This window comes from Erythrolamprus reginae, chromosome 13 (genome assembly GCF_031021105.1).
Source record: "Erythrolamprus reginae isolate rEryReg1 chromosome 13, rEryReg1.hap1, whole genome shotgun sequence".
Lineage (NCBI taxonomy): Eukaryota > Metazoa > Chordata > Lepidosauria > Squamata > Dipsadidae > Erythrolamprus > Erythrolamprus reginae.
Genome location: NC_091962.1, coordinates 16,084,694 through 16,111,843, shown reverse-complemented (window position 1 = coordinate 16,111,843; position 27,150 = coordinate 16,084,694). Strand labels below are relative to the sequence as shown.

Here is a 27,150-nt window from a genome sequence, read left to right as displayed (position 1 = left end):
CAACTAAGGACCCTCTGGGGGAAGAAATATTTCCCTTTGTCCTCACTTTCTCACCTGGGGCTTTAGGGAGGGGCCCCTCGTCCTAGTATTGTGGGAGAGAGAAAATGATTTTTCCCCATCCACCTTTTCAATCCCAGGCAGGATTTGTTTTTTTAAATAATGATAGGGTTTTATATGTTTTTAATATTAGATTTGTTCCACGGCTATATTGCTTTTATTCCTGTTGTGAGCCGCCCCAAGTCTTCGGAGAGGGGCGGCATACAAATATAATAAATAATAATAATAATAATTAATAATAATACCCTTTGATCAAGTCCCCCCTTCAACGCCGTCTTTCAAGGCTGAAGAAGCCAAGGTGTTGTAACCTGGTTTCATAAGGGAGGGGCTCCATTTCCTTTGGGGGGCGGACCCAAAAACTTACTAAGTTTTCCAGCCTGCAAAGCCCCCCCCTGCCCTCCTCCTCCCCGTGTCGGCCTGTGATTGTGAAGAGGGTCCCGGAGAACAGTCGCTGGGGCTGAAGACCCTCTGAAAGAAGGACCCTCCAAAAGACAGAGTCGCTTTGAGCAGCCTGAAGAATCGGCTGAAGACAGAGGCCTCTTCCCACCTCCCGTCTCTGTGTGTCACTCGGGGGCTGCGTAACTTCCAGAGGGGGGGACGACAGGAAGGGGGCTCCCCGCCAATCGCTCAGGCGACCTTTTCTCCTCGGAATAATGGCATTTCCAGGCCTTTTCTGAGCGGGAGGCATTACTCAGCGGCCGTGGCTGCCTGGGGCTGATGTCATCCGATTCTCTGCAGAGGCTGCCCGGGAGGGGAGGGGAGGGGAGGGGAAGCGGGCCACCAAAGAAAGGCTCCACAGACCCAGCCCTCCCCATCTTCCTCCCCCTTCCCCCCTCTTCATCTTTGGCTGCAAGCTGGGACAAAGGGAAGGAGAAAGCAGCATTCAGAAAACTCACCAGAATCTCAATACGGCAGCAGTGAGTTCCAAGGGGGAACATCTGCTTAACCCCAAATTACGAAGCCTTGGGGAGGCCACACTTGGAGTATTTGCATCCAGTTCTGGTCTCCACGAGGCAAAAAGGAGGTTGGGACTCTAGAAAAAGGGCAGAGAAGAGCCACAAAGAGGGTTTAGGGGACAGGAGGGTAAAACATAAAGAACAGTTGCAGGAACTGGGCCTGGCTGGTTAAGAAGGACGACAGGAGACAGGACAGCAGCCTTCCAACTTCTCAGGGATGGCCCCAAAGAAGACGGAGTCAAGCTATTCTGCAAAGCACCTGAGGGCAGAACAAGAAGCAACAAGTGGGAACAAAACAAGGAGAGAAGCAACTTAGAACAAAGTAGAAATTTCCTGATAGTCAGAACAATTGATCCGTGGAACTACCTGCCTCCAGAAGTTGTGAATGCTCCAAGACTGGAAGATGTTGGATAACCACCTGTCTGAAGTAGTGTAGGACTTCCTGCCTAAGCGTAGGGGGTTGGACTAGAAGGCCCCCAAGGTCTCTTTCAAATGTGTTGTTGTTGTTGTTACTATCATTCATCATCATCATCATCATTATTATTATTATTATTATTATTATTATTATTATTATTATTTTTAATGGAACCCAGTTCTCTCTCTGGGTGGGGTTGGCTGAGCAGTTGCAGCCAAAGCAGGACCCCTGGGATACATCCCCCCCCCAAGAGAACCTGGAGGAAAAACCTCCTGCCCTTCCAGGGACTGAGCCCATAGATGGAGGAGGCAGCCAGGCAGCCCAGCCACTGCCCACCCAACACCGCTTGCCTTGCCTTCCGTGCCTGCAGGGGTTCTCCTGGGCACCTGCAGAGGGTTTCCCCCCTATCTGTCCGGGGAAGGGGCTCCTGAGGAGGACCAGAGAGGCACCAGGAACCAAGCAGGCCCTTGCTCCAAGCAAGGAAGCCATCCCTCCAACCACACTCTCTCTCTCTCACACACACACACCCTCCACAGCTGAAACCAGAGCCTGGCAGACAGTTGGCACCAGCTGGTGTGAAAATAAACTGTGCTTCCCCTGCGAGAGCTGGACCTGCCTTGGATTCCTCTCGGCCGCAGCCATCAGTGGGGAATGCTTTGCAAGGAGATGACCCCGGGGCAGGGAGGGGGGGCAGAGACTGGGGGGGGGAGGAATGGGACTGGAGAAGGACCAGGGATGGAGGTCCTTAGGCTTTCTGGAGGAGGGGGCCTGCTTGCACCCCCCGCCTCCCCGGCTTAAGAAACCTGAATGGATCTCCTTCTATGGCCTGCCTAAAGGGCTGGAGGGCAAGGGGTCTTCTGGCCCTGAGACCACCAGCTGCCGGTCTTCTCCTCTCATCCCTGTTGAGAATCAAACCTCCCCCCACGCCCTGCAGCACCAGGAACCCTCATCTGGGAAGGAAACCCCCCCCCCCAAGGGCACCAAGAGGGTCTTAGCAGGCCCCATTCCCAGCCAGAGAAACCAGGGAGCTCCCATCACCACAACGAAGCCCCCTGGATCCCATTATTTTTACTACCGTTCTGTGGGCGTGGCATGGTGGGCGTGGCAGGGGGAGGATCCTGCAACTCCCCCCCATTTCCCCTCCCCTCTCTGAAGGGCCAGCCAGAGGGGCCATTGGCCAGTCCTCTGGACGGCTCAACCTTTCCGCTTCTGGTCCTCCAGAACCTGCTGGATTCCATCCCCACCCAGGCCTCAACAGGTGGCCGGAGCCCCTGGCCGGCTTCCTCGGTGTCTCCTGTGCCCAGTGGCAGGGGGCCAGGTTTGGACTCGGGTGTCGCTCGTGCCCAGCTGGCAAACACACCTGCTGCCTCTTTGGCCCCTGATGCTCTGGGACCAGGGAGGAAACTTTGGGTTGGCCCCGCTCCAGCCCCCCCCCACACACGTGGGTCTGTTGCCCCCCACCCCCACTGCCTTCCTTCCACAGGGAAGCCTGAAACCAAAGTGGCTGGAGGCGATTCTTGACCCCCCCCCCCACACACTTGTGCCCCCTTCTTCTCTCGGGCTGGACTTTAATTACAGGCAAAGCATCGGACTTTCTGCTTTGGGAGGGGCTGGCGCCAACTCGGCTCCTGTCCAGCTTCGCCTGACACCTCCGGAGGGGGGGGGGGCTCGGCCTCCCAGGGGCAAACCCGGCAATTTTGGGGGTCCCATAATGGGCAGCCCCTCCCCTTCCTCAGCCAGTTTGCAAAGAATCCCCTGTTGTCAGGGCGAGGCCAGGAAGAATTCCTTCACCCCCCCACCTGTGCAGAATGCCCCCCCTGGAAGAGAGCCCAATGCTGACTGTCCAGCCTTCTCTTCCTAGGTGGGGGGGGGGGTCCCAGGCCGGTTCTGGAGGGGCAGCAGCATCTGCTCCCTGCCCCCCCGCCCCAGTTTCCATGAAACCCAAGTGCCGGCAGCTCAGTTCCCCCCTTGCCGTGACCCTTTCTTCTGGAGTGGGGGGGCTGCATTCTGGAGAGTCTGCCCCCCTCCTGCACAGCTGGTGAGGCTTTCATCCCTGGCGGGGAGGCTCTGCCAAAGGTGGGGGGGTCTCCTGTGATCTGCGTGCTTGTGCTGGGGAGGGGGCCCAGGCAGGCGGCAGCTGCAGGACCCCCCCCAGGCAGGCAAATGCTTCTCTGCTGAGGGAGGGTCTCAGAATAGACCTGGACTTCCCCCCTCCCCTTAGGGAGCCCAGTTGCCGTGTGTGTGTAGGGTCTCTTGCCTGGACACTGCGATGCAAAGGGTCAGAGTTCCCAGCAGCCCCAGGCCCCAAAGGCAGGCAGAGCCCAGGGGAGGGGGGAGAACCTGGTACAAAGGAGCACAACCCCCCCCCTACAGAGAGAGCTGGGGAAATCTCCCCTCTAAATCCGGGGGTCCCTCTTGCAGTGGGGGAGGGCAGCTAGGGGACCGAGCGATCGCCCCACCCTCCTGCTTTCAGGCAGCCCCCACTTCATCCAGGGGGTGTCCAGCCTTCCCCTCCCCCCACCCCCCACCAGCAAGCTCTTCCCGGCCTCAGCACACATATCAGGATGCCCCCCCTGCCCCCCCCCCCCGCTTGCCCTCTGTCCTCCTTCCCAGCTGGACCTCTGAGTCAGGCTTTGTCAGTCCCCGGTCCCCCCCCCTCTTCCCATTGACTACAACGGAGGAATGTGTGTGTGGGGGGGGGACATAACAATGGCCCGGGAGGGGAGGGAGGGAAAACCCCCCACTGGCAGGTCCTTCCCAGGCTCAGTTCGTCCCCCTTCCTCCCCCCCCCCAAATGATGGGTCTCTGCTTGGCCTATTTGGCTGCATTGCAACCAGGCAGCAGGTGGGTTGGGGGGGGGGGAGTGTGGCTCCATTGTTCCTCTGACTTGGGGGGTGGTGGCAAAAGGGGGTTTTTCAGACAGGGAGGGAGCAGCCTGGCACAGAAGCCCTTCCTCTTCCTCCTTCAGCTGCGGGGGGGGCGGGGCTACTCTCCCCCCCTCCTGCGGAAGTTGGGCGGAGTGAGGTCATCGCTTGGCGGCTCTCCTGCCCTCCCCCTCCCACACCCTCCCTCCCCAGCCCCCCCTCGGAAGAGGCCACGGAGGAGAGCTCCCCATTGAGTGTGGGCTGTGGCCCATTGGGGCTGCAGACAAAGGGGATGCACCAAGCCCCCCCCCAGACTGATCAGGGGGGTGGGGTGGAGGGGGGCGCCCACCGAGAGAGGGAGGGGGAGCAGCCCATCGTTTCCGTGTCCAGCTCAGAGGGAGGAGGCTCCGGGCTGCTGATGGAGGCCACAAGGCCCTGAGATCCCTGAGGATCCGTGCCCCCCCAAAAGCACCCAGCCAGAGGGGAGGGGGCTCCTGCCAGAGCTGTGGGGCCAGCGTGGACCCTTCGGAGCGGAGATTTCAGCACCGCTCTCTATCTGCATCGCTCTTTCTTTATCCTCAAAACCTGGAAATGTTCTCATGCCACCAGGACCCCAGTCATTAGACCCCCAGCCCCTGCGCCGCCCCCCCCCCCCCCCCGGGAATGATTGTATGAGTGTTTCTGTAGGCCTGTTGGGTTACTCTGTCATGGCTGCTAGGGCTTTTCATTCATGGTTTTATAAGTCATGTTTTATATTTCACTTCTTTTTATTGCCTTGTCTTTTATACTGTTTATAAGCCACCCTCGGGATTGTGTGGCATAGAAGTCGAAGAACGAAAGAACGAAAGAAAGAAATAAAGAAAGAAAGAAAGAAAGAAAGAGAGAGATTGAGAGAGAGAAACAAAGAAGGAAGGAAGGAAGGAGGGAGGGAGGGAGGGAGAAAGAGGCACTGGGCCAGGGTCTCTCTCGCCAGCCAGTGGGCCACGCCAAGGCCTCTGAGTCTGATCTGGTTCCTGCTTTGATCCCCCCCCCCCCCCCCCGTGTGACTTCAGCCGTGCCATTTGCCCTTAAAAGGACCGGCTGGGCCAGCGGACGGGGTTGACCGGCCTTTGGAAGGGGCTCCTGGGCTGGTGAACCTGAGCTTTGCCAAGACGGCTGCTGCCCTCCGAGCCCTTCAGCCTGTGGAAGGAGCTGGGATCCATCGGGGGGCTTGGGGGGCAGAGAGCCCAGCGCCTCCTCCGTACCCTTCCTCACCTGGCAGGGAATGCAACCCCCCCCCTGGCCCAGAGAGAGAGAGAGAGAGAGAGGAGACACCTGCCCCCTTGGCTCATCTCTCCGCTGCCCCCTCCCCAGGGCTGCCAAAGGCTCCGGCCGCTGCCTGCTTCACCCTCGAGGGACCCTCTTATCAGCCTCAAGTCCTCTGGCATCCTCCCCAAGAGCCACCTGGCCAAGGCCCAGCTCTGCTTTCCCCAGAGTTGCCCCCCCGATGCCTTTTTCCACCTCCGAGGACCTGGGGAGGAACTACAAGAAGCCCCCAGAGGCCTCGTTTTGCCCCCCCCCCGGCTGCTGGAGGCAGCTTTGTCTACAGAGAGGGGCAGCATACAAATCCAATAAATTATTATTATTATTATTATTATTATTATTATTATTATAAATTATTATTAACTACATTTTCTCCCCTGCAGCCCGCTGTCGGTTCCCAAGGGAGGCCGTTGCTAAATACACCACTCAAAAAAAATAAAGGGGACCATAGAAACCTAGAAGATTGAGGGCAGCAAAAGCCCCTGGTCCATCTCGTCTGCCCGTCTACTATTCCCTGTATTTTATCTTAAGATGGATCTGTGTTTATCCCAGGCAGGTTTACATTCAGTTCCTGTGGATAACTGAATTTAAATTTACTGTGGATTACTCTTAAACAACACAATATAACTCCAAGGAACTTATTATTATTATTATTATTATTATTATTATTATTATTATTAATTAGATTTGTACAACAAATCTAATATTTAAAAGTAACTAAAACCCCCTTATTTAAAAAGCAAGACCTACACACAAACACACCCTGCATAAACTATATAGGCCTGGAGGAGAGGTCTCAATTCCTCCATGCTTGTGAAATCCAACCGTCCACTTAGGAAGCAACACTGATGGACAATCAATTTCACCTGCTGTTGTGCACACTCAACTTTGTACAGAACAAAGGATTCAATGGGGATATTTCATTCGGTCAGATAGAGGAAGGGTCATTTGAGGGTTTTCCCTTTGTTTTTGTGAGCAGTGCCCAGTCTCTTTCCAAGAATATTGTTGCTGTTTCCACCTCTTATTTCTCTGTCCAAGTTGGGCCTTTGGACACGTTGAACCTGTTTGTCCCACTGGGCCAAATACGAAGGAAGCCCCCACCCCACCCCTTGCCCTCCCCTCCTGGGTCCCCTCCTGTGTTAAAAAGGCACAAGTGACCGGGGGTGGGGGGTGGGGGGCAGAAACAGGTGACGGACTGTCCATTTTTGCGCCCTGTAGGGGGAGGGGAGGCAGCCGCCTTTAACTTCCTCCCAGCTCCTCCAAATATTTGGAGCCGGTGATTCGGCTGCATCGGTAGTCAAGGGCATATTTTAAGGTCTTCGGTCACTTCCACCATCTGGTCGTGGCTATAAAAAGTGCCCTTTTCTCGGCTTGGTCCCCACCGGTCAGCAGAGAGGGCAGGGCAGGGGTCCTACCCTGTCCACAGTTGCTCACAGCTGCACCTGTTGGCTGCAGCCAGGAAGAATCCGCAAGAATCTGGGTGGGGAAGGAAGAAACACCCCCCCCCCTGTTTCTTCCACGTCCCCCCCTCCCCCCCAGCTGCAAAACATTCTGCCCAGGGAGGGAGGGAGGAAAACGGTGCGAGAGAGGACGGAGGGCTGTAGTGGTTCTTTAGGCAGGGAATTGTCTTTTCCGTCTGCGTATTAAAAATTATTTCCCCCTTTCCTGGTTATGCCCCCACTTTTCTTTTTTCTGCATGGCCGGTGGTGGCAGTGACCTCCCCCCCCCCAGGAGGAAGAGGGGACGAAGGAGAGAGGAAGGAAAAACAGAGAGTTTTTTTCCAGGAGACAAAAATCAATCGCTTTATTAGTGTTTCTTTTCTCATCTCAGCTTTATCGTAGAAGGCACTGAAGTGCAGGGGGGGGGGGTTAACACTGGACCCTATTTCTGGAACATCCCTCTCGGCCGTTGCCCCCCCCCCCCTTCCCTGGTCCTTCTCTCTCCTCTGGAGACCAGGTGGAAGGAGGCTGGTGATTCTGGGTTCTTTCCAAGGGACCCAAACGCTGGTGGTTAGATATAGTCCCGGTCAAAAGCAGAGGCCCCTTTGCCAACATGGGGGTCCTGACACATCCCCCCCCATGAGAAAAAAAAGAGAGGGGGGGGGCACACAAGTGGATAACAGCAAAAGCCATTTCCTGGGAATCCAAGAGGGCAAAGACATCAAATCCCACTTATACTGAAAACTCCAGAGTTTGCTCCACGTATTCCTAAAGTAAGGCACACTGGGGGGGTTAGAGGAGCCCCTGTCAGGGGAAAAAAAGACCCCCCTCCCTTAGATCTCAGCCTCAGCAATAGCTGGACTTCAGCTCCCAGAGCTCCCCAGCTAGCAGGCTCTGTTGGGGGATTCTGGGTGAAGCCCTTCTGGCCCAGATAATGAGGGAGAGGAGGGGGCTTTGTAAAAGCTTTGCCAGGGGGGGGGGAGGAAATTCAGGGGGCCTCGCTTAGGAAAACAAGGCATGAGGCTGGATCTCATTGAGGGAGTTTGTTTTGCTGCCGGACTGAGCGACAGGCGGATCATGGGACCTTTCATTTTCTCTTAACAAAACAAAACAGTTTTGCCAAATTGCTGGTTCCACTTAAGGCAAAGACAACGGCCACCAGACTCTGCTGCTCTTCAGGGACTTTTCCCCCTTTTAAGAAAAGTATATATATATATATATATATTTTAAAAGCCTACCACGGAGAACGTTAAAGGGCTGGAAACATTGCCTACCCAAGGTTTTGATTGTCAATGGGGCTATCTCAAATTTGGAGGGAGGGAAGGAAGGAAGGAAGGAAAGAAAAAAGAGGGAAGGAAGGAAGGAAAGAGGGAGGGAAGGAAGGAAGGAAGAAAAAAGAAAAATTGAGGGGTGGGGCTGAGACAGAAGGGGGTGCGTTGAGCAGGAATTACACTGTTTGTCACTGGCTGGAATTAATGGCCAGATTAATGGACGCGTGTCAGTCATCTTCCGAGGGCTGGAACTCCAAGGACTGTCGCCGGATCTCGTCCCCGAAGAGGAAGGGCTCCAGCTGGGCCTCCTTGGCCCCTTTCCCCCAGGGCTTCGGCTGCAGACCCTCCAGGATGTCCTCCTCCAGCCGCCCCGGGACCTTCGCTTCGAGGGAGACCTTCTGCAGAACTTCGGGGCTGCTGTGCCCACTCCCGAGCCCCCCCTTCTCCGGCCGAGATGGGGGGTGGGCTCTGGCTGAGGGTCTCGGCCGTGGGCAAGGGCTCCTCTCTCCAGAACTGTGGGGCGACGGTCACCTCCTGGCCCTTGAACTCTCTCTCGCCCTGCCCGAAGCCGTTGAGAAGTTCGCTTGGGAGGTCCTCCTCTGGGAGCCCGTTGGCCTGGCTCTCCCCCAATGTGGGGGCTTCCCTTGGGGTGGTGGCAGAGCCTTCTGGAGCGCCTGGGGGAGCCTGCGGGGGTCCCTGGTCCAGACACGTGGGGGGAGGGCAGGGAGCCCCCTCTTCTGGGCAGACTGGGCCTCCCAGCTCCTCCTCAGCCCCCTCCCTCAACTCCTGGGTGGACTCCAGAGCTCGTCCCACAATTTCCAGGAGGTCGGGGTCCCCCTGGCTTCCTAGAGGAAGAGCCCCCACCTCCTCCGGGGGATCCCCCACCCTCCCAGGTTTCCCCTGGGTCGGATCTTCTGGGTCCGAGACGTGGAAACATTCGTCCTCCTCAAAGGGGCCCAGCAGGTCCGATTCTGCAGCCGCCTTCGGACCGTCCCCTTCCAGGACTATTTCTCCCAGGTCAGTGACGCTGGTCAGGGGCGAAACCTTTACAGGGGCCACGTCGTCTATAAGCTCCCAGTCGCTCGATTCCAAGGGCCCCTCTTCTTCCTCCTCCTCCTCCTCTTCCTCCTCCTGCTGGGTGTAGCTGGGGTCAAGGCCCTCTGCTGGGGGTCCGAAGCCCTCGCCCGGCTCCAGAGGAGGTTCTGTGCCCACCTCGTCCTTGGGGGACACTGGCCCTTTGACCGCCTCTCCCTCCTGCCAGGGGTCTTCCTCTGCCTCCGTCCCAGGGGCCCTGTCCAGTCCCTCCTGCTCCTCCCCCCCAGGGCCCTGGTCCTCACTGCCGGCCATGCACAGCGGTCTTAGGACGGCTTCTTCTGCCAGACCCTCCGTGGCCAGTGGCTCTCCTTCCTGTGGACCGTGGCCGCTTTCTCCCCTCGGGAGGCCTCCCTCCACTCCTTCTGCCTTGCTTGCAGGGTCTTCTTCTGAAGTGGGGGCCTCCTGGGTCAACAGAGGCCCCTCTTCCCTCCCCAAGGAAGGGGGGCAGGGAGTCTCAGGCAGGGCCAGACCATTGTCTGAAGCCAGGGGGACCGGGCACTGTCTCTCCTAGCTGGAGTTTCTCTTCCTCTTCCTCCTCCTCGGCCCCACCCTTCCCACTCGGGATGTCTTGCCCTTCGGGGGTCTCCTCGGACCCTGAATCCTCCCTGTGGGAAACGGGGTCCTCTGCAGGTGCCTCTTGGGGGGATGCCGCCTCTTGGATATCTCCTGGCCGGGGGGTCTCTTCCCAGGAGGGGGCTTCGGTCTCGGCCGGCTGCTCCCCTGCCTGGTGACTGTCCGGCCCCAACCCTTGGTCTTCCTCGCCCTCTTTCTGCAGCAGGTCCTCGGCCACAACAGCCCCACGTACCTCTTCCATCTGCAGGACATCCATGACCCCTTCGCTCTCGGGCCCTGTTGCCCCATCACTTCCCTCCAAGTGGCCACTCTCGGCTTCCCATGGGGTCTCTGGGAGCCTTCCTCCTCCTCCTCCCGCTTCCTCCAGGGCCTCCTCTTCTTCAGCCTCTTCTCCAAGCGTCTCCTGCAGCTGGAGGCTCTCCAGGTCCTCTGTGGGCAAACTCGCACCCAGGTCGAAGATCCTTTCGGGGGCCTCCACGTCTAAGTCGCCGTCGACCTCCATTGCTCCTTCCCCCACCGTGTCTTCTGCGTGAAGAGGTCCAGCCACGGCTTCTCCCTTCTCTGCCTCCTCTTCCTCCTCTTCTGTGACTTCCCTGCGCTCCCCTTCCGGGATGCCCCCTTCCTCTAGGGCAGAGGCTGAGCTTCCGAGCAGGGTCTCTTCCACGCAGGAGGCCTCAGCCCCTGGACCCTCCCCCTCCTCCTCTGGCAGAGCGGCCTCGGCCCCCTGGCGTGGCTCTTCTGGGCCCTCTGAGGTCAGCTGCTCCACCCCCAGCAAGAGGGACTTCTGGGGCTCCCCTGCGGACGATGCCCCGTGGGGGGTGGGGGGTGACCAGTCCTCCACCTCCCCCTCCTCGGCTGGGCTCCCTTCCCCCTCCAGGGGCTCCTTCTCAGGCGGCTCTGCCTGCAGACCCCCCTGTCCGTCTTCCCTGGGCGGGCTCAGGGTCTCTTTCCCCTCCTCAGAGAGAAGGTTTCCCTGGCTGACCATCTCGACCTCTTCGGCCCCTTTGAAGACCTCCTCCGGGTTCGTTCCTGGGGGTCCCTCGAGGACATCAGTTGGGGGGCTGCCCAGCTCCCAGCCTTCCTGACTGCCATTCACCTCTGTCCCCTGGGGGGCTTCTCCCTCCGCCTTGCCCAGCCTGGGTTCCCCCAATAATGCAGGCAGCTCCTCCCCCACCTCCCTCTGCGGGGCCCACGGTTCTTCATCGGCCTCCATTCGCCCAGGGCCCCAAACGGCTCCTTCCGTCCTTCCTGCCCCCAGGGGCCCCCCGGCCTCCTCCAGGCCCAGCCAGGCCTCTTCGGTTCCTAGCAGCTCAGCCCAGGCCTCTTGGCCGCCGTTGACCTCCACAAAGCCCCCACAGGCCTGGACCTCCTCCGGGGGCTCTGTGGGCTCTGCCCCTCCTCGGCAGTCTTCCTCCTGCAGCCCCTCGGTCAGGGGAAGGGTCTCCCCCTCTTCTGGGCAGGAAGAGCTGTCGGAAGACACGTCTGCTTGGCTTGTCACCGCCTTCAGCAAGCTGGACTCTGGGGGGGCCTCTTGGGGGGTCACCTCCTGGATGGCCGTTTCCACGGCCTCGGTGACCATCTGGCTCAGGAAAGGCCCGTTCAGGCTTCCTTGCTCCGCTGGGGGCTCACGGCTGAGCTGGGTCTCCTCTTCCTCCTCCTCTTCCTCCTCCTCCTCCTCCTTTTCTCCAGGGGCTTTTCCCCCCTCCTCTTCTTCTCCGGCCTCCCTCTCCGCCTCCTGCTGGCTCTCCTCTCCTTGACCCAGGCTCCCCGGGGACCTTCCCAAAGCCTCCACAGAGTTGAAGGCCAGCAGGGGTCGTGGGCAGAAGGCGGCCTGGGCCAGGCCCTCCGCCTGGCTGACCATCACCCTCTGACCACGCTGGGAGGAGGAGTCCAGCCGGAAAGGAGAGGGGTCCTTCGGAAGGGGCAGCAGCCCATTGGTGGCCTGAGAGTGCTGCAGGGAGGCCTTGGCCTTTTGGAACTCCCTGGCCGCTGAGCTCGGGGTCTTGGCCCCCCGGGTGGGCGGCTCGGCTTTGCTCTGGAAGCCCCAAAGCTTAGGGAGCGCGAGAGGGCTGCGGTGGACGTCCTGGCTCCCCGGGCGGGCCTGATCCACCGACAGCCGGACGAGAGTTGATTCGGTTGTCCCATCTGCAAGGAAGAGAAACGGGGGAAGTGAGGAAAGGGGAGATATGTACGCCCCCCCCTCACCTTCCATTAAGCGTCTCAAGACTCATTTATAGAAATGTAGAAGACTGACGGCAGAAAAAGACCTCCTGGTCCATCTCGTCTGCCCTTATACTATTTCCTGTATTTTAGCTTAGGATGGATATATGTTTATCCCAGGCATGTTTAAATTCGGTTACTGTGGATTGACCAACCACGTCTGCTGGAAGTTTGTTCCAAGCATCTTTCCGTCAAATAATATTTCCTCCCATGGCTTCTGATCTTTCCCCCAACTGACCTCAGATTGTGTCCCCTTGTTCTTGGGTTCAGTTTCCTACTGAAAACACTTCCCTCCTGAAGCTTATTTAACCCTTTCACATATTTAAGTGTTTGGATGGTGTCCCCCCTTTTCCCTTCTGTCATCCAGACTAGACAGACGGAGCTCATCAACCCACGTTTTCCTGCCGGAAGCAGAAATTATGAAGCCCCCTCCCCCAATATAGGCCCAGGGAGGCGTTTGACCCAGAGGTTTTCTTCCTGGCTCAGCAAAGCTGGGACTTTCCCTGCTGAGGGCAGCTCCGTAGTGCCAGGAGGGGGCTCAGGCTTCAATGGCTCTCATAGCCCCCCACCCCATGCCTACCTCTCAGCCCCCTGGTCAGCTGGAGGTCACTTGCCGGCAGCTGCAGCCTGGTGCTCTCGGCTTCCAAGAGGGCCCTGCAAGGAAGGCAAAAGGGGATTCTTGAGGGGGGCAGGAGGGGCGGGCGGGAGGGGCTCGGGGGTGGGGGGTTATTTCTGGTGGGTTATTCCTGGCCTCTCGCAGCTGCCTCCGCTCTCGGCCAGGCTTCCCTCCCCCTCCCCTCCCCCGCCCCGCCCAACCCGCCTAAATCAGGAGGAGGAGGGGCGCGCAGGAGCAGGACGGGGGTGACATCATGCGAGTCTGCCGGCCCCCCCCCCCCCCTTTACGGTCAGCGGGGCCATTCTCATGCTAATGCAACAGGGCGCGCGCGCACACAACCACACACCCCGCGCGCCTCCTTTTGTGTGGGCACCGTCTGGGGAAGGGGAGGGGGCGGAGGGGAGTCTGCTTCGGGGCGGGGGAGGGAAGCCGGGCCGCCTGCGAGGAAGGACGAGGGGGCGTCGCGCAGGGGGAAGGGAGCGGGCCGGGGGCTCTCGGGGTGGGGGCGGCGCCCCTCCCTCACCTGTAGGTGGCCACTTCCAGGCTGAGCGACATCTTCAGGTGCATCAGCTGCTGCCGATCCTCCAGCACTTGCGCGATCTGCCCGCGCAGCGACTGCTTCTCCTCCTCCAGCGCCTCCATCGCCATCTGTCCGGCAGAGAAGGAGACACCCCGACCGGGCGGGAGACGGGGTCAGCACATCAGCCGCGGCCCTGGGGAGCTGCCCTCTGCCCCTCCTGGGGGGGAAGGGGAGGGGGCGATGCTGCAGGACGCTCCAGCTGGGACCCCCCCCTTCCCCGCCGGCCACTGCCTGCGAGTGGGTGTGGCGGCCCGAAATAATAAAGAAATCAATCTTTTGTTCCGCTCCAGCCTCGAGTCCCGGCTCAGCCGAAGTTCGCCCCTTTCATTCAGGTTCGATCCAGCCAAGCATTCGTCCAAGTGCCGCTTTCCCCTTGCCGCCCCCTCCTCCCCATTCCAAGACCACCACCAGCCTCTCCAACACACAGGGCGTGGCTCCCCCCTGCCGAGCTCGGAGGCAAAAGAATGCGGAGGGTGTACTTGGGGGGGCGGGGTACGACTGACCCCCCCACATCTCCGGAAGGCTGTGTTCCCCGCCCCTCCCAAGGTTGGAAGGGTAAGAAAAGTTGAACGCAAACTTTCTTTCCTGACTCTTTGGCAGTGGCCCCGCAGTCAAGGGCTGCTTGGAGGGAGGGCTGGGATTGCCATCTGCCCCTCCTGTTTCCAAGACGGGCACCAAAACGAGCCCCCTCCCCGCCCCGAATTAACGGGTCCTTCACATCCAAGCAGCAAGGGGTGTGTGTGGGGGGGGGGGGGGGCGGCCGGCAGAAGACCCACGAGAAGCCTCCTGTGGCCTGCAGGGAGTTTTCTCCGGAGACAGCGACACCTCCCTCTAACTACCGAACCCTGACCTGACCAGCGGTGGCCCCAGCAAGGGGCAGTTGAGGAGGGCAGGGCTGGTGCCCTGCCGGACTCGAGGGGTGGGGCGGGGGGCGAGACCCACCTGCAGCTTCTCGGCGTCGCCCTGCTGCTGCGCCCACTGCTGGGAGAGACCCTCCTCCAGGCTCTTCTTGCGGACCTTGAGGCTGGCCAGCTCCTTGTCCAGCTGTTGCAGCTGCAGCTGGCTCTGCCGGTTGCGTTCGGTGGTCTTCCAGAGGTTCTCCTTGGCTTCGCCCAGGGAGGCCTCCAGCTGCGAGACCTCCGCCTTGTAGGTCTGCACGGCTCCTTTCCAGATGTCGGTGAGCCTCCGGGCGTAGTCCCCCACCTCCACCGGCTGGAAGCAGGCGGCGGGGGCGGCAGGGGCGCGGAAGGGGTCCAGGCTGAGGGAGAAGCCGGCCGCCTCCTGCTCCAGCCTGAGCAGCTCCTCTTGGTGGGCCTCCACCAGCTCCTCCAGCTCCCTCTGCAGCTGCGCGGCCTTCTCCCTCAGCCAGAGGTGGCCCCGCTTCTCCTCCTCCGCCTCCTTCTTGCTGAGCGAGAGGAGCAGCCGGGCCTCCTCCCGGGCCGCCCGCTCCCGCTGGCACCTGCCGCTCACCTGCTGGACCTCCTCGAGGAGGCCGTCCCTGGCCAGCTCGGCCACGCACTTCTCCTGGTGCGCCTGGTCCAGCGTGGCCCGCAGCGCCGCCACCTCCGCCTCGTACTTGGCCCGCCAGGGGGTCTCGGCCAGGCCACCCTTCAGGCCCTGCACCTCGGCCCTCAGCGCCTCGTTCTCCTCCTCCAGGAACTTCACGCGGGCCAGGTAGGCCTCCAGGCGCTTGTTCAGCTCCCACATCTGGAGCGACTCTTCCCCCAGAGAGCGCGAGGGGCCCAGGAAGGTCTCCATCCTCCGGCCAAGGCAGAGCGCGCGCACGAGAGAGAGAGAGAGAGGCCGAGCCTGGCTGCGGAACAAGGGCTGGGCAAGCGCCGCGCGGCTGCTATTCATACGGCGGGGAGGCTCCTGGCCAAGGAGGCTGGGCTTCACACCCCCCCCTCCCCTCCCCTGCCCCTCGCCCGAGAGAAGCCGCATTCCTCGCGAAGGAGCCGGGTGGGAGGAGAGGAGCCCTGGGAATGTCGCCTGGCAGCTGCTCCCCGCCCCCTTGGCGCGCCCCCCCACCCCCCAAGAATGCCAAGAGCCTCCTCGGTCTCTCCCTGGTGGGGAGGGGTCTTTAACTTGCCCCTCTTCTCCCCCTCCTCCCCCCATGCCGCCCCGTCGCCTGCCTCGAAAGCAAACAATGCCCAGGGGAGGGGGGGCAGGGGGAGACTCTAAAACACGGCCCCCCAAACCTGGCAATTTTAAGACCTGTGGACTTCAACTCCCAGAATCCTCTAGCCAGCTCTACTGCTGAAGTCCACAAGTCTTAAAATTGCCAGGTTTCAAGACCTGGGCTCTAGGCAGGGGTTGTTTTTTTTTGGGGGGGGGGGGCGCCTCCCTTCTTCGCCAAATTCACCGATGGCATCATTTTTGGAGGGGGTGCTTTCGTTCTGTGCACCCCACCCACTCTATTGCTTCCCGTCAGAAAGGCCAGTTTTTAGGACAGAGAAAGAGAGAAGGGGCGTTGGGGGGTGGGGTGGGGGGGGGAGAGGGGGTTTCAAAGAGGGTCCGGGCTGGATAGGATCCCGTTGACGAGACGGCGGGGGCCCCTTGGAAGAGTGCAAGGGCGCCCTCTGGTGGACAGAAGAGCCAAGATTGAGCGGGGGGGGGGGCGCTCCAGAATCTCCCCTTTTTCTGCGCCAATCCAGCCCCGGAGACCGTTCTCGCTCTGGGGGCTGGAGAACCGGAGGCCCCACATCCAGAGCGAGTGGAAGAAGTCCCCACGAGTTAATCCCCTGCAGCTTCCCCTCGGAGAATATTCACACATACACGCGTGTGTGTTTTGGGGAAGAGGGCATGAAGACCTTAATTAGCACACAAACAGTAGAGCTGGAGGCAATTTGAGCTTTCAGGAACCGGCAACATTTCTGGGCGTGGATGGAGGTCCCACTAAGGCAGCCCGCCCCAAACTCTCTTTCGGGGGGGGGGTCGCCCAGTCAAGCCCCCTCCCTCTTCTTTTGGAGTGGAGTTTAAAGGAAGCACACACCCAGCAACCTGAATGTACAAACCCTTAAAATATTGATAAATTAGTAACATCATACATCAGACAAACTCCATTTATAGGTTAAAACCAACTACTCCTTTACCAAGAGTTAATAAAACCGAAGGGAAGTTTATTCCATCCACACATTCAAATCAGAGGTCGCATATTATTGATCTGCCACTTGGCCTCCTATTCTTATCTTTATAATCTTCTCTTTCTATCTATACCCTTCTTTTTTCTCCTCCTTTCGATTCTTTTCCTCATTTTGTCTTTCAACATGATGTGTTATTTTCCATTCTCCCTTTTCTTCTGTTAATGTATATATTTAATGAAGATTAAAAAAAAATTAAAAGCAGCACCCACAAACACACAGCCACACGGGCGCTTGTGACTTTCCGAAAGCTTCTTTATTGCGGGCCGGCGGGGATTCCTGCCTCCAGCAGCCGGCCGGGGGTGGGTGGGTCCAGCTGGGGCGCGTCCTCTTCCCTCGGGGCGGCCGGCAGCGCGGGGGGCAGCCAGGGGGCCCCGTCCTCCTCCTCGTCGTCCTCCTCCTCCTCGGGGTCTTCCACCGTGAGCTCCCGCGGGGGCACCTGGATGCCCAACTCCGCCTCCACCCGCCACAGCCGGCTCCGCACTCGGCGCAATTGGCCGCGCAGCGTCTTGATCGAGCGGACGCACTCCTGGCAGCTCCGGTAGTCCCGCTGCCCTGGAAGCGCAAGAGCAGCCTCGGGGCTCCGCCGGCAGCATCCCCGCCCGCCCGCCATCCCGCCCCGTCCCGGGCGCAGGGGGAGGGGTCTTCCCGGGGCGCGGGGCCGGAGCCCGGGACTCACGGTCGTGGAGATGGCTCGCCTGCCGCTCCAGGAAGGTCTCCAGCGCCTGGTGCAGGGCGGGCAGGTGGGGCGGCAGCGGCGGCGGGGCGGGCGGCGGCGGCGGCAGCAGGGAGCAGCCCGAGAGGGAGGAGGCGGCAGCGGCGGCGGAGAGTCCCTGGCGCGCGGAGGCCAAGGCCAGCAGCTCGTACGGAGGCGGCGAGGGGCGGCTGGGGAGAGCGCCTGTCGGGGGGGGGCACACGAGGAGCGTCGGCCGAAGCACGGGGGAGGGCGGGGGGCAGGGGTCGCGAGGGAGGGGCCGCCGCGCGCACCTTCCATTTCCCGGCGCTGCAGGTGGGCCTCGGTGCGGATGAGTCGCCGGCGGCTGCGGCAGATCTGCAGGCTGAGGGCGCGGAGGGCGCGCGGGAAGTCCCGGCAGGTGCGTCGGATCCTCAGCTCTGGAGCGGAGGGAGCAGAGGGGGGCGCTGCCAAGGGCGCACCTGGGCAGGTATGATGCTACCGCACCTGCGGGTCCGCGCACCTGCCCAGGCGGGAGGCGAGCACATCACCGACCCCCGCCTTAGCACCCCCCCCCCCCCCGGGAGGGAGGCGGGGGCGGCGGAGACTCACGGCCGCGGAGGTACTGGCCCTGCAGTGCCTTCAGCACCTCGAGCCGCTCCTGCAGGGCTTCCAGGCTGAGCGCGGGGGCCAGCGCCCTCCCCGCTGGCTGGGCGGCCGGAGGCGGCGGGACGTCGAAGTCGCGGGAGGCCGAGGCGGAGGCCGGGGGAGGCGAGGGCGGCGGCGGAGGCGAAGGCGGCGTCCCGGCTGCGGGGAGGCAGGAGAAGTGCGCCGGTGAGGGAGGGGGAGAAGGACCGCCACCACCCAGGGGGAGGGAGTGGAGGGGGGCAGGCACAGAGGAGCCCCCACTCACCATCTTCTCCGTCGTCCTTCTTCCTGGGGAGGCTCCTGAGAGGACCAAGAAGGGTCAGCGGGCACAGGCAAAGGCCCCCCCCCCAATCCCGCCTCCTCCAGCAGGCCCTTGACCTCTCCATCTCTCTCTCCCCCCCAGGTGCTCAGAAGAGGACACAGAAAGCCCCCTTTTTTGGGGGGGTTGTTGGGAAATCCCTCAGAGGAGCCACCGGATTCCCAGCGCATCCACTCATCCCCCCCACCCAGAGATCGGGCCCAGTTGGGCCCCGAATCTTCCAACCCAGCCCGGGTCAAGGAGCCGAAGGAAGATGCCGCCCACTGCCTCTTTTGGGGCTGGTCCGCTCTGCAGGGAGGGTTGGGGTCTCCCACAGGCCACTCACTCGAGGTTGCGTTCACGGCTGGGCCTGCGGGAAAGGAAGGGGGGAGTGAGGGGGGCATCCCTCTGCTGGGGAGAGGAGGGCAGGGAAAGGGGGCAGCCCAGCCCCACAGGACGGAGCTTAGGGGGGTCTCAGGGAGGGGGTCCCTGCCCCCTCAGTACCTTCCCCCTAAGCAGGACAGCCGGCTTCCCATCCCGCGGCCGAGGGGGCCGGTCTGAGTTGTTGCTGCCACAGAGTCCTGCCATCTCAGGGAGGGGGGGGGCAGATTCCGAGGCTTTGTGAGGTCAGAGCTTCCACCTCCCAGTCCAGGAACCCCCCCCCTCAAAGAACTCAGGCAGGCAGAGAGTATAGAAGAGAGGGACGGACGGAGCCCCAGTTCGAACCCTCCCAAAACACCCTGTGGGGTAGCAGTGAAGTTGGGGAAGTAGCCCCCCCCAATTCAAATACAAGCCAGGGACCCAGTTCTTGGGGGGGGTTAGTGGTATGCGGGCAGCTGGCCTTGATGGCCTCTTGACCTCTTCCAACTCTACGATTTCTGTGCCCCCAGGCCTTTAGCCATAGCACTTAGTCTTATAAACGGCTTCGGTGCTTTCAAAGCCTCCTCTACGCGGTTGACAGAATCCGTCTCTTGACCCCCAACAATCTGGGTCCTCATTTGACCCCCCCCCTTGAAGGACGGAAGGCTGTGTCGACCTTAAGGAAAATGGCAATAGACTTATATACCGCTTCCTAGTGCTTTTCCAGCCCTAAGTGGCTGAGAGTCAGTCTCTTGCCCCCAACCATTGGGGTCATTTCAGCCCCCTTGGAAGGCTGAGTCAACCTGAAGCCTGGTGGGATTCGAACTGCCAAACTGCTGGCAGCCAGGAATCAGCAGAAGTAGCTTGCAGGACTGCAACCACTCTAACCACTGCTCCACTGGGGCTCTTTGCAGGAGCCCCCCCCACCCTCAACTCTGACCCACAACCCCCCCCCCCATTGGTGTGGATGCTGGGAACAAAGCAAGTTGGGGTTGGGCTGCATTCTCCCCCGAGGAAGCCCCCTCCCCACAGGCAAAGCTCTCCCTCCCTCCCACCAGTTGCAATGGCCCATGGCAATAGCCTCCCCCCCCCCCGAAGACCCCAAACACTGTGCAAAGGGCATTGCAACCTCCCCCCCTTTTGACAGAGGGGGGCTGTGGCGGCCCCTGCTGCCCGAAGAGGAAATGACCAGACAGGGCTCTTGTTTATTATGATTATTTTTTTAAAAAGGCATCCAGCTGCGTTTATTCCAAAGTGACCCATCAGTATTTTCCCCTCTAGGTATTAGGACGCGCTCCAGAAGCGATGCACTGGCGAAAACGGGCCGGCCGGGAGAGACGCAGGCGGGCTGGGCAGAGACCGCGTCCCCTGGGCCCCAGAGGTGGAAACGTCGGCTGCCGCTCCCTTCCTGCCCTTTGCCGGACACGGGGAAGAGGGGGGATGCAATCGGGCTGGCGGCACCAGAGGCCGGACGGGGCCGGAGAGCAGAGAGACGGCTACGGGCTGCAGCGGGAGGAGAAGGCAAACTCAGTCCTGCGCTTCTGGCCCCGCCCCCACCTGGCGAGATCCGAGATGCGCCCCCGCCTACCTCTTCTCGTGGTCTCTGCTTTCCTCCTCCTCCTCTTCTTCCTCCTCCTCCTCGTCTTCCTCCTCCTCCTCATCCTCCTGGGCAGCCTTCTCCTTCCTCTCGTCTCCACCGAGCACGTCGATGGGGGGACTGCCGCCCCCGCCGTTCTTCCCCTTGACCCCTGGCTGCAGCACGGCCGGCCTCGGGTTCCCAGCTTCCTGGGGCGCCTCCTGGCCGCCCGCCTTCTCCCCAGCCGCCTCCGCCTGCTCCTCCCGGTCTTTCAGGCGCTTGGGCGAGGGCTCCTGCAAGGGGCCAGAGTGCTCAGTAGGGGCGGCGTGGAGGGAGGGGAGCCCCAGAGGGAGAATCCCGGGACCACCTTCCCGCCAGGGCCTCACCTGCGGGGCCTCCGGGGCCCTCCTCTTGTGGGCAGCCTTCTGGTTCTTCTCGCGGATCTGCTCATCAATCACCAGGTCCCCCTCCTCCTCCTCCTCTTCTTCCTCCTCGGGGCTGCTGCCTTCCGGGCTGCCCTTCCTGCCGGCCTCCGGCGCCTCCTTGGCCTTCCCTTCCTCCAGGGGGCGCTTCTTCTGAGCCGGCTGCCAAAGGAAGCTGCCATCAGAAGGGCCAGCGGGACGCAGGCTGCCTCGGTTTCCCCAGGGGACGTGGGCTCAGCCCTGGCTTCCGTGTTAATGCCCCTCTCTATCAGCCAAGGCCCGTGACCGGGAACCTCTGGCACGTGTGCGAAAGATGGCACACAAAGGCAGATGGGAGGGCAGGCGAGACTCTGCCCTGGGGCAGCCCCAGCTGATTCTCAGCCGTGGGAAAAGCCATTTTGTCTCCCGGAGGCAAAAAAAAAGGGTCCCCCAATGGGCAAACCGGACCCACTTGCTGTTTTTGTCTCTCTGGAGATTCAGGAAGCTTCCCGAAGCCCCGGAGTCGAAAAAAGAGCACAATGGGCACACCGGAAGTGCGTTTTTCCAGACTTCCTGTTTCCCTGTTGTGCTGTTTTTGGCACTCTGGAGATTCAGGAAGCTTCCGTGAACGCTCCAGAGAGCCCACAACAGCACAACAGGCAACAGGAAGTGCGTTTACGGGAGCTTCCGGCTTGTCCTTTTGGGCATTTCCCCCCCCCTACATGTCCACATGTCTGTGTGTGTGGTGTTTGCACATACATTGGGGGGGGGGGAAGGGGTGTAGGCACATGCACAGTACGCAGACACAAACACACTCTGGCCTAGTCCTTGCCCGCCTGCCCCACTTCTTGGCTGCATGGAGTTAAGTGTATTGGAGGGGGGGGGATTTAGGGGGCACAGCTGAGGCAGCCCCCCCTCGTCCCACCCTACCTGGTACCCGGAGGCCTTGATGGTGGGGTTGTTCTCGATCTCCCAGAGTCCCTCGCTGAAGCCTTTCCGCTTGCTGGCTTTGCCAAACTTGGCCTTGCACTCATCGTAGGGAAAGAGGTCCTTGGCCCCCAAGAAGGCCCTGCAGTTGTGGGGGGGGGGAGACTGTCAGACCCGGCTGGCATCGCAAGGGGGCTGGGGGTGCCTCCTAGCCCCTGTGAGAGCAGCAATGCCCCCTCCAGCACCAGAGGCAGTCTACCTCAGCAGGCTGATGAAGGGGGCATCCCCCCTCCCACTGTTGGGGGAATGGGTTCTTCCCCCCCCCCAAGAAGACCCCTCCCCCCAGCATTGCTCACGTTTCATGAGTCCCAAAGAAGAAGACCTGGTATTTATTGGAAGCGGATTTCACGGCTGATTCCGGCATCTCATCAATCTGGGGGGGGGGGGAGAAAAAGGGGGGGGGGTCCTGAACCAGCACTGGGGGAGAGGCCTGGCACCTCTCCCACTCTCTTTAAGTGCCCCCCCCAGGCGCCCCAGGCTGTGGAGAGGCAGAAGGGCCGTGGAGGGGGGGAGAAGCCAGGGAGGAGCGAGGGGGATGGAGACCCCCCCCCAAGGCCCTGAGCTCCCCCCACCCCCACTGGGCAGGCTGTTCAAGAGGCGGAAGGAGCAGCGGGGGGGGGGAGGCACCTGGAGGAGCAACCAGGAAGGAGCCTTCTGCCCAATTCCACACTCAGTTGTGAAGACCCCCCCTCAAAATAAAATAAAATATGCAGCTTGCACAACAGCCACTTCTGCCTTTTCCAGGGGACCCAAACTCAGACCGGGGGATCTGGAAACACGGGAGGCCAATTGTGTGTTCTCTCACTTGCGCCCCCCCCCCCCCAAAGCCCAGGGGATGCCATGTGGGGCGGGGGGGGGGGGAATGAGACATAGGAGGAAGCTCCCCACACACACAAAAGCCCCCCTTGTGTGCTGCAGCCTTGGCTTTTCAATTGCCTGCTCGGTCCCTGAAGCCCCCATCAATTCGGAGAGCCCCCCGGGACAGGGGCAGTCTACCTTTGCCCACTGGCTGCCCACCAGCTCCGGCACGGCCCAGGAGGGGAAATAGCCGCAGACTTTGCCCAAGGGAATGATGGTCCCGGCACTGCAAAGATGGACCAGGGGAGCCCCCACCCCCAAGGACCTGGTGGCTTCTGCTTAGTCACTTGGCTGGTCAGCCCACCCCACCCCCCTTGGGGGACTCCTCTAGGTTTTTGGTTCCCGGCCAGTCAGGCCAGGTCCAAGAGGAAGGCCCCCCCCTCAAGGAAAGGCAGGGAGGGGCTGTGCAAAAGAGGCAGCTGCAGGCCTTTTCCAGAGACGGAGGGGGGCCCCACCGGCCACAAGCAGGAGGCCCAGAGGAGGGGGGGAAGGAGACATTCTCCCCCCCTAAAAAAAGCATTAGGGCATGTTGGGACCCCCCCCATCCAAGAGGATTGCTGTCCCCATCTGAGTTTCTGGAGGATTCAGAATTCTCTGGAAGTTTGCAGAAGTTCCTCTCCTGGTCCCGCGAGATAAGGTGTCTTTGGGGCGGGTGGGGGCTCCTCCCAGCTCAGGGCAAGGGGGGGGGGGAGATTCCTGCCTCGAAGGCTGTGGGCGTTCCCTCCCCCACTCTCTGCCCCCCCCTTTGCCCACCTGCTGGTTGCGGGAACAAAGGTCTCAGGAGGAGGGGCAGGGCCCCCTCCTCAGCTCCAGGCCCACCAACAAACTTTGCACAGGTGCCCCCCCCAAAGGAAACGAAAGGAAGGGGCCATCTGTGTGCCCCCCAAGCAAGAGGTGGGAAACCAGCCCCCCTCCCCCCTCTTCCTCCTTCTCAGCCTCTTGGGGGTCCCAGGCAAACAGGGGAGGGGGTGGAAAGCCCCCCCTTAAGGAGGCTCTTTTATAATCCTTGCAGGGGGGGCACAGAAGCCTCGGCCAAGCCTGCAAGGTGGCTGAGAGGAGCCCCCCCCTAAGCCGCCCAGGAGGAGCTGCAGGGCAGGAGGCCGTCAGGGCCCCTCGGGGATAAAGACCCCCCTCCCCTCCTTCCTTTGTGCTCTGGGGAAGGGCTGGGGGCAGCCTGCCCCCTCCAGGAAACAGCCCCCTCCCCTCCCTCCCAGCCGCCTGGAGGCCCCAGCGACCCCTCCCCAAAGAAACACCCCCCCCCCCCTACTTTGCTGGCTCAGAAAAAACCCCCAACCCGCCAGTGATTCGTCACGGGGGTTGCGGAGACTGTTTAACCCGAGTTTCCCAACCCCGCCAGCCGGGACTCCAACTCCCAGGATTCCTCCGGGCGGCGCTTCCGGGGCCTCCCCCTTTGTTTGGGGGGGGGGCAGGCAAGGCAACTAAACTTCGGGAGGCCTCGTCCCCCCCCAGGCGCCCCGGGCTCTGCTCGCGTGGATCGGCCATTCAGCGGGTTAGGGGGAAAGAAAGAAAGGGCTGCACGAGGGCCACGTTTCTAGTCCTCAGGGTGGGTGGGCGCACAGAGGCCCGGAGGCGGAGGCCGCCATGTGGGTGGGGGGGGGGGGAGGAAGGGAAGTCTCCGGAGGGAGGGGGTTTCCCGCCCCCCCCAGGCCTGGAAGCCCCCCGCCGTCTCCCGGGGGCAGAAGGAGGCTGTCGGCGCGGCCTTACCCGAGCGGGCCAGTGCGGGTAGCCCTTCATCTTGGCGAAGACCAGGTCGCCGGCCTTGTAGTCGCGCGGGCGGCCGGAGCGGGACATGGCGCCCCCACCGGAGAGGCCCCCCCGCACGCACCCCCCCCGCAACAGCCTCCGCCTCTCCCGCCGCCTCCGCCGCGCTTGCAAGGCCCCGCTTCCTCCGCTCGCTCGCCCGCTCGCCTTCCCGCCCACCCAGGACCCTCCCCGTCTGCAGCGAGGCCCGAGGGCGGCGTCGAGGGAGGGAGGGAGGGAGGGGCGGGGCTCTGCTTGGCGACTGTGGCCCCGCCCCTCGCAGAGAGACAGACTGGAGGGGGGGGCGGGCGTCGTGACGGTGGCTTCACTTCGGTCGGGGAAGACTCCCCCCCTAGCCGCGCAAGGGCCGACGGGAGCAGCCCCTCCCGCTCGCGTCCTGGCTTTCCCGGCGGGCCCCGCGCGACACCAGCCAATCGCGGCTCCCCGCGCGGGGACTTATGGGAGCGGTAGTCCCTCTGCTCCCCCTGCTCCCCCCCACGCTGGAGGGCGGAGGAAGACGGTCGGCGGGTGGCGGCGGGCCCGCTCTCTGGCTTCCAGGGCTCCGGGGCCGAGCGAGGAGAGGCGGCTCGGGGGTCTCGCGGCGGCTATGAGGGGAGCCGCGGCCTAGCTGCCCGGAGAAGCCTGGGACTCGCGTAGACGCCGCCGCCGCCGCCATGTCCCTAGTCGCCTACGCCAGCAGCGAGGAGGAGCGGGAGGAAGAGGAGGAAGAGGAAGCAGAGGCGGCGGCGGAGGGGCCGAAGGGCAGCGCGGGGCCGCGGGGGCCCCTCCTGTCCGCCCTGCCGCCCCCCCGCCCCGCCCCGGCCCCCAAGCGGCAGCCCGTGCGGATCCCGGCGCCGCGTCTGCCCGAGGAGGTGAGCGCGGATGCCCCCACCGGCCCCAGACCCCCGCCCGCCCCGTCCGCTTGACCGCCTGACCCCCCGCCTGTCTCTCTCTCTCTCCCGCAGTCGGACTCGGAGGAGGAAGCGGAGGCGGCGGCTCCGGCGCCCAAGAAGCCCGCGCGGCTCGGGGGTCTCTCGGCGCTCCTCCCGCAGCCCCGACGGGGAGCCCCGCAGCCCCGCAGCTCCGACCCGGCCGCGCCGCCCTCCCCGTCGGCCATCAAGGCGGCGGCCAAGAGCGCGGCCCGGCAGGTGGCCCGGCAGGTGGTGGCCCAGGAGGGCGAGGCCCCGGCGCCCCCGACGCCCTTCTGCCCGCTCGGACCCCCCCACGACGCTCCCGCCTTCCCCGACGACCTCCCGCCCGGCACCGAGCCCCACGGCCAGGACGGCGCCGACGCCCCGCTGGACTTCAAGACGGCCCCCGGCGCCCGCCCACCCCCGCCCGGCTGGCCCCCCGCCCCGGACTATGGTGCCCCCTACGCGGTGAGGGGGGGGAAGCGGTGGGGGTGGGAGGAGGGGCTGGGGGGTCCCGGGCGCTGACCGCTCGCTCGCTCTCTCCCCAACCCCCGCAGGGCTACTACCCAGAGAACGACCCGGGCCTGGGTCCGCCCCCCGACGGCTGCCCGGACGCGCCCCCGGCCTCCTTCATGGACGACGAAGCGGTGAGCCTCGCCTGGCCTCTCCCGCCCCGCGGGCCCGCTCCCCCCGCCCGGGGTCTTATTGGGGAGGACCCCCCGGCGGCCGAGACCCTCCCCCGACCGGCGTCTCCCTCTCCCGCCCCGCTCAGTTCAAGCGCCTGCAGGGGAAGCGCAACCGCGGCCGCGAGGAGATCAGCTTCGTGGAGATCCGGGGCGACGACCAGCTGAGCGGAGTCCAGCAGTGGCTCACCAAGTCCCTGACCGAGGAGCAGAGCGTCAAGTCCTTCAGCAAGGTCTGGCGGGGGGAGGGGGCCGAGAGGGGGGGGCTGGAGGGGCGGGGAGGGGGTCTCCTCCACCCAGCCTCCTGAGCCTCCTCCCCCCTCTGTCCCTGCAGAAAAAGGGGGAGCAGCCCACTGGGCAGCAGCGGAGGAAGCACCAGATCACCTACCTGATCCACCAGGTGAGCCCCCTCCCCCCCTCCCTTGACTGGGGGGTGGGGGCCCTTTCTACTGAACCCCCTCCCCACCTTCTCTCTGCCTCCCCCCCCCAGGCAAAAGAGCGTGAGCTGGAGCTGAAGAACAGCTGGGCGGAGAACAAGCTCAGCCGGCGACAGACCCAGGCCAAGTACGGATTCTAGCCCCCCACCCCTCCTCGGGGGTCCTATGCAGAATCCTGTGCCACCAGGCTGGTTGGAGGGGGGAGGAGCAGCCCCCCAAAGAGCAGAGGTGGGGGGGCTCTCGCCCTCTGCATTCAAGAGACGCCTTGATTCCCCTCTGGCAGTTTTTCTTTGGAGCCACCACCAAGCAGGAGGGAGCCTCGTCTGGACTGGGGATGGCTGCCCCACGGGGAGGGGAGGTCTTGCTGACCGCCTATGTCCCTGGCTCTGCCTGGGTCCTTTTTGCTGCCCATGGCAAAGTCTCGGTTTTTGGTGTGTGAATTGAAAACACTCTTGTTTCAGTTGGTGGATTATTCTCTGCCCAGGTTTCAGTTTCAGGGGTTGAAAGTTTCCGCCCCCCCTCCAATGTCTGCCCTCTTGACCGGTCTGTGGCCGCTGAGATTTCTTTATCATAGCGTACGGAGGAGTTTGTTTTCCTTAGCCCCCTCCTTAAAAGGAGCAGTTTCCATTTAATGCCCAGAACAACTGGGGTGGGGGGTGGGGTAGGAGGATGGTGCCTTCCGTGCCCCCCCCACCCCACGCAGACTCTATCCCCCCTTTGCTTCTGGTGGTCTGTCCAGATGGTGGCCCTTTCCTGCCCCCCCCCCCATGTCCATGTTTGCAGCAGAGCATCTGTATTTAGGGGGTGGGGGTCTTTTTTCTAAAAAAAAAAAAAAGAATCTTGGTTTATTTCCCTGGACACTTTAGTATTTAGGAAAAAGTCCCTGTCTCCTATTTTGAATATTTGAAAATAAAACTCATTCAGTAATTAATTGGCTGTTTTTTCTGTTTTGAATTTGTATTGGTGTGGGTGAGGGAAACCTAAAAACATAGAAGACCCCCGGTCCATCTCGTCTGCCCTTTGACTATT

At 62.1% G+C, this 27,150-nt stretch overlaps 3 protein-coding genes across 3 annotated transcripts; 1 reads left to right on the top strand and 2 right to left on the bottom strand.

Annotated features, from left to right (window-relative positions):
* Positions 1-7,367: 7,367 nt before the first annotated feature.
* Positions 7,368-15,230, bottom strand: NES (nestin). Its single transcript, XM_070766089.1, is given in 6 exon segments — positions 7,368-8,732; positions 8,734-9,882; positions 9,884-12,117; positions 12,773-12,846; positions 13,332-13,456; positions 14,331-15,230. Coding segments are annotated over 6 exon segments (4,599 nt in total). The 5' UTR covers positions 15,147-15,230; the 3' UTR covers positions 7,368-8,531.
* Positions 15,231-19,708: 4,478 nt separating this feature from the next.
* Positions 19,709-24,288, bottom strand: HDGF (heparin binding growth factor). Its single transcript, XM_070766216.1, has 6 exons — positions 24,055-24,288; positions 21,768-21,844; positions 21,415-21,553; positions 20,470-20,667; positions 20,096-20,376; positions 19,709-20,010 (listed from the first exon to the last, which is right to left on the bottom strand). Exons 1-6 carry the CDS (start codon positions 24,139-24,141, stop codon positions 20,004-20,006), a joined length of 789 nt encoding a protein of 262 aa, XP_070622317.1. The 5' UTR covers positions 24,142-24,288; the 3' UTR covers positions 19,709-20,003.
* Positions 24,289-24,518: 230 nt separating this feature from the next.
* Positions 24,519-27,052, top strand: PRCC (proline rich mitotic checkpoint control factor). Its single transcript, XM_070766215.1, has 6 exons — positions 24,519-24,962; positions 25,056-25,469; positions 25,559-25,648; positions 25,774-25,917; positions 26,019-26,084; positions 26,175-27,052. The coding sequence occupies exons 1-6, from the start codon at positions 24,765-24,767 to the stop codon at positions 26,259-26,261; spliced, it is 999 nt and encodes a 332-aa protein (XP_070622316.1). The 5' UTR covers positions 24,519-24,764; the 3' UTR covers positions 26,262-27,052.
* The last annotated feature ends 98 nt before the right edge of the window (positions 27,053-27,150 follow it).

Excerpts from the sequence above, each read along its gene's own strand:
- HDGF (XM_070766216.1), bottom strand. The coding sequence starts at position 24,141 with ATGTCCCGCTCCGGCCGCCCGCGCGACTACAAGGCCGGCGACCTGGTC. Across the intron at positions 21,845-24,054 it reads ACCCGCACTGGCCCGCTCGG|ATTGATGAGATGCCGGAATC; the intron begins GTAAGGCCGCGC and ends CCCCCCCCCCAG. Across the intron at positions 20,668-21,414 it reads TCAAGGCCTCCGGGTACCAG|CCGGCTCAGAAGAAGCGCCC; the intron begins GTAGGGTGGGAC and ends TTCCTTTGGCAG.
- PRCC (XM_070766215.1), top strand. The coding sequence starts at position 24,765 with ATGTCCCTAGTCGCCTACGCCAGCAGCGAGGAGGAGCGGGAGGAAGAG. Across the intron at positions 24,963-25,055 it reads CGCCGCGTCTGCCCGAGGAG|TCGGACTCGGAGGAGGAAGC; the intron begins GTGAGCGCGGAT and ends TCTCTCCCGCAG. Across the intron at positions 26,085-26,174 it reads TCACCTACCTGATCCACCAG|GCAAAAGAGCGTGAGCTGGA; the intron begins GTGAGCCCCCTC and ends TCCCCCCCCCAG.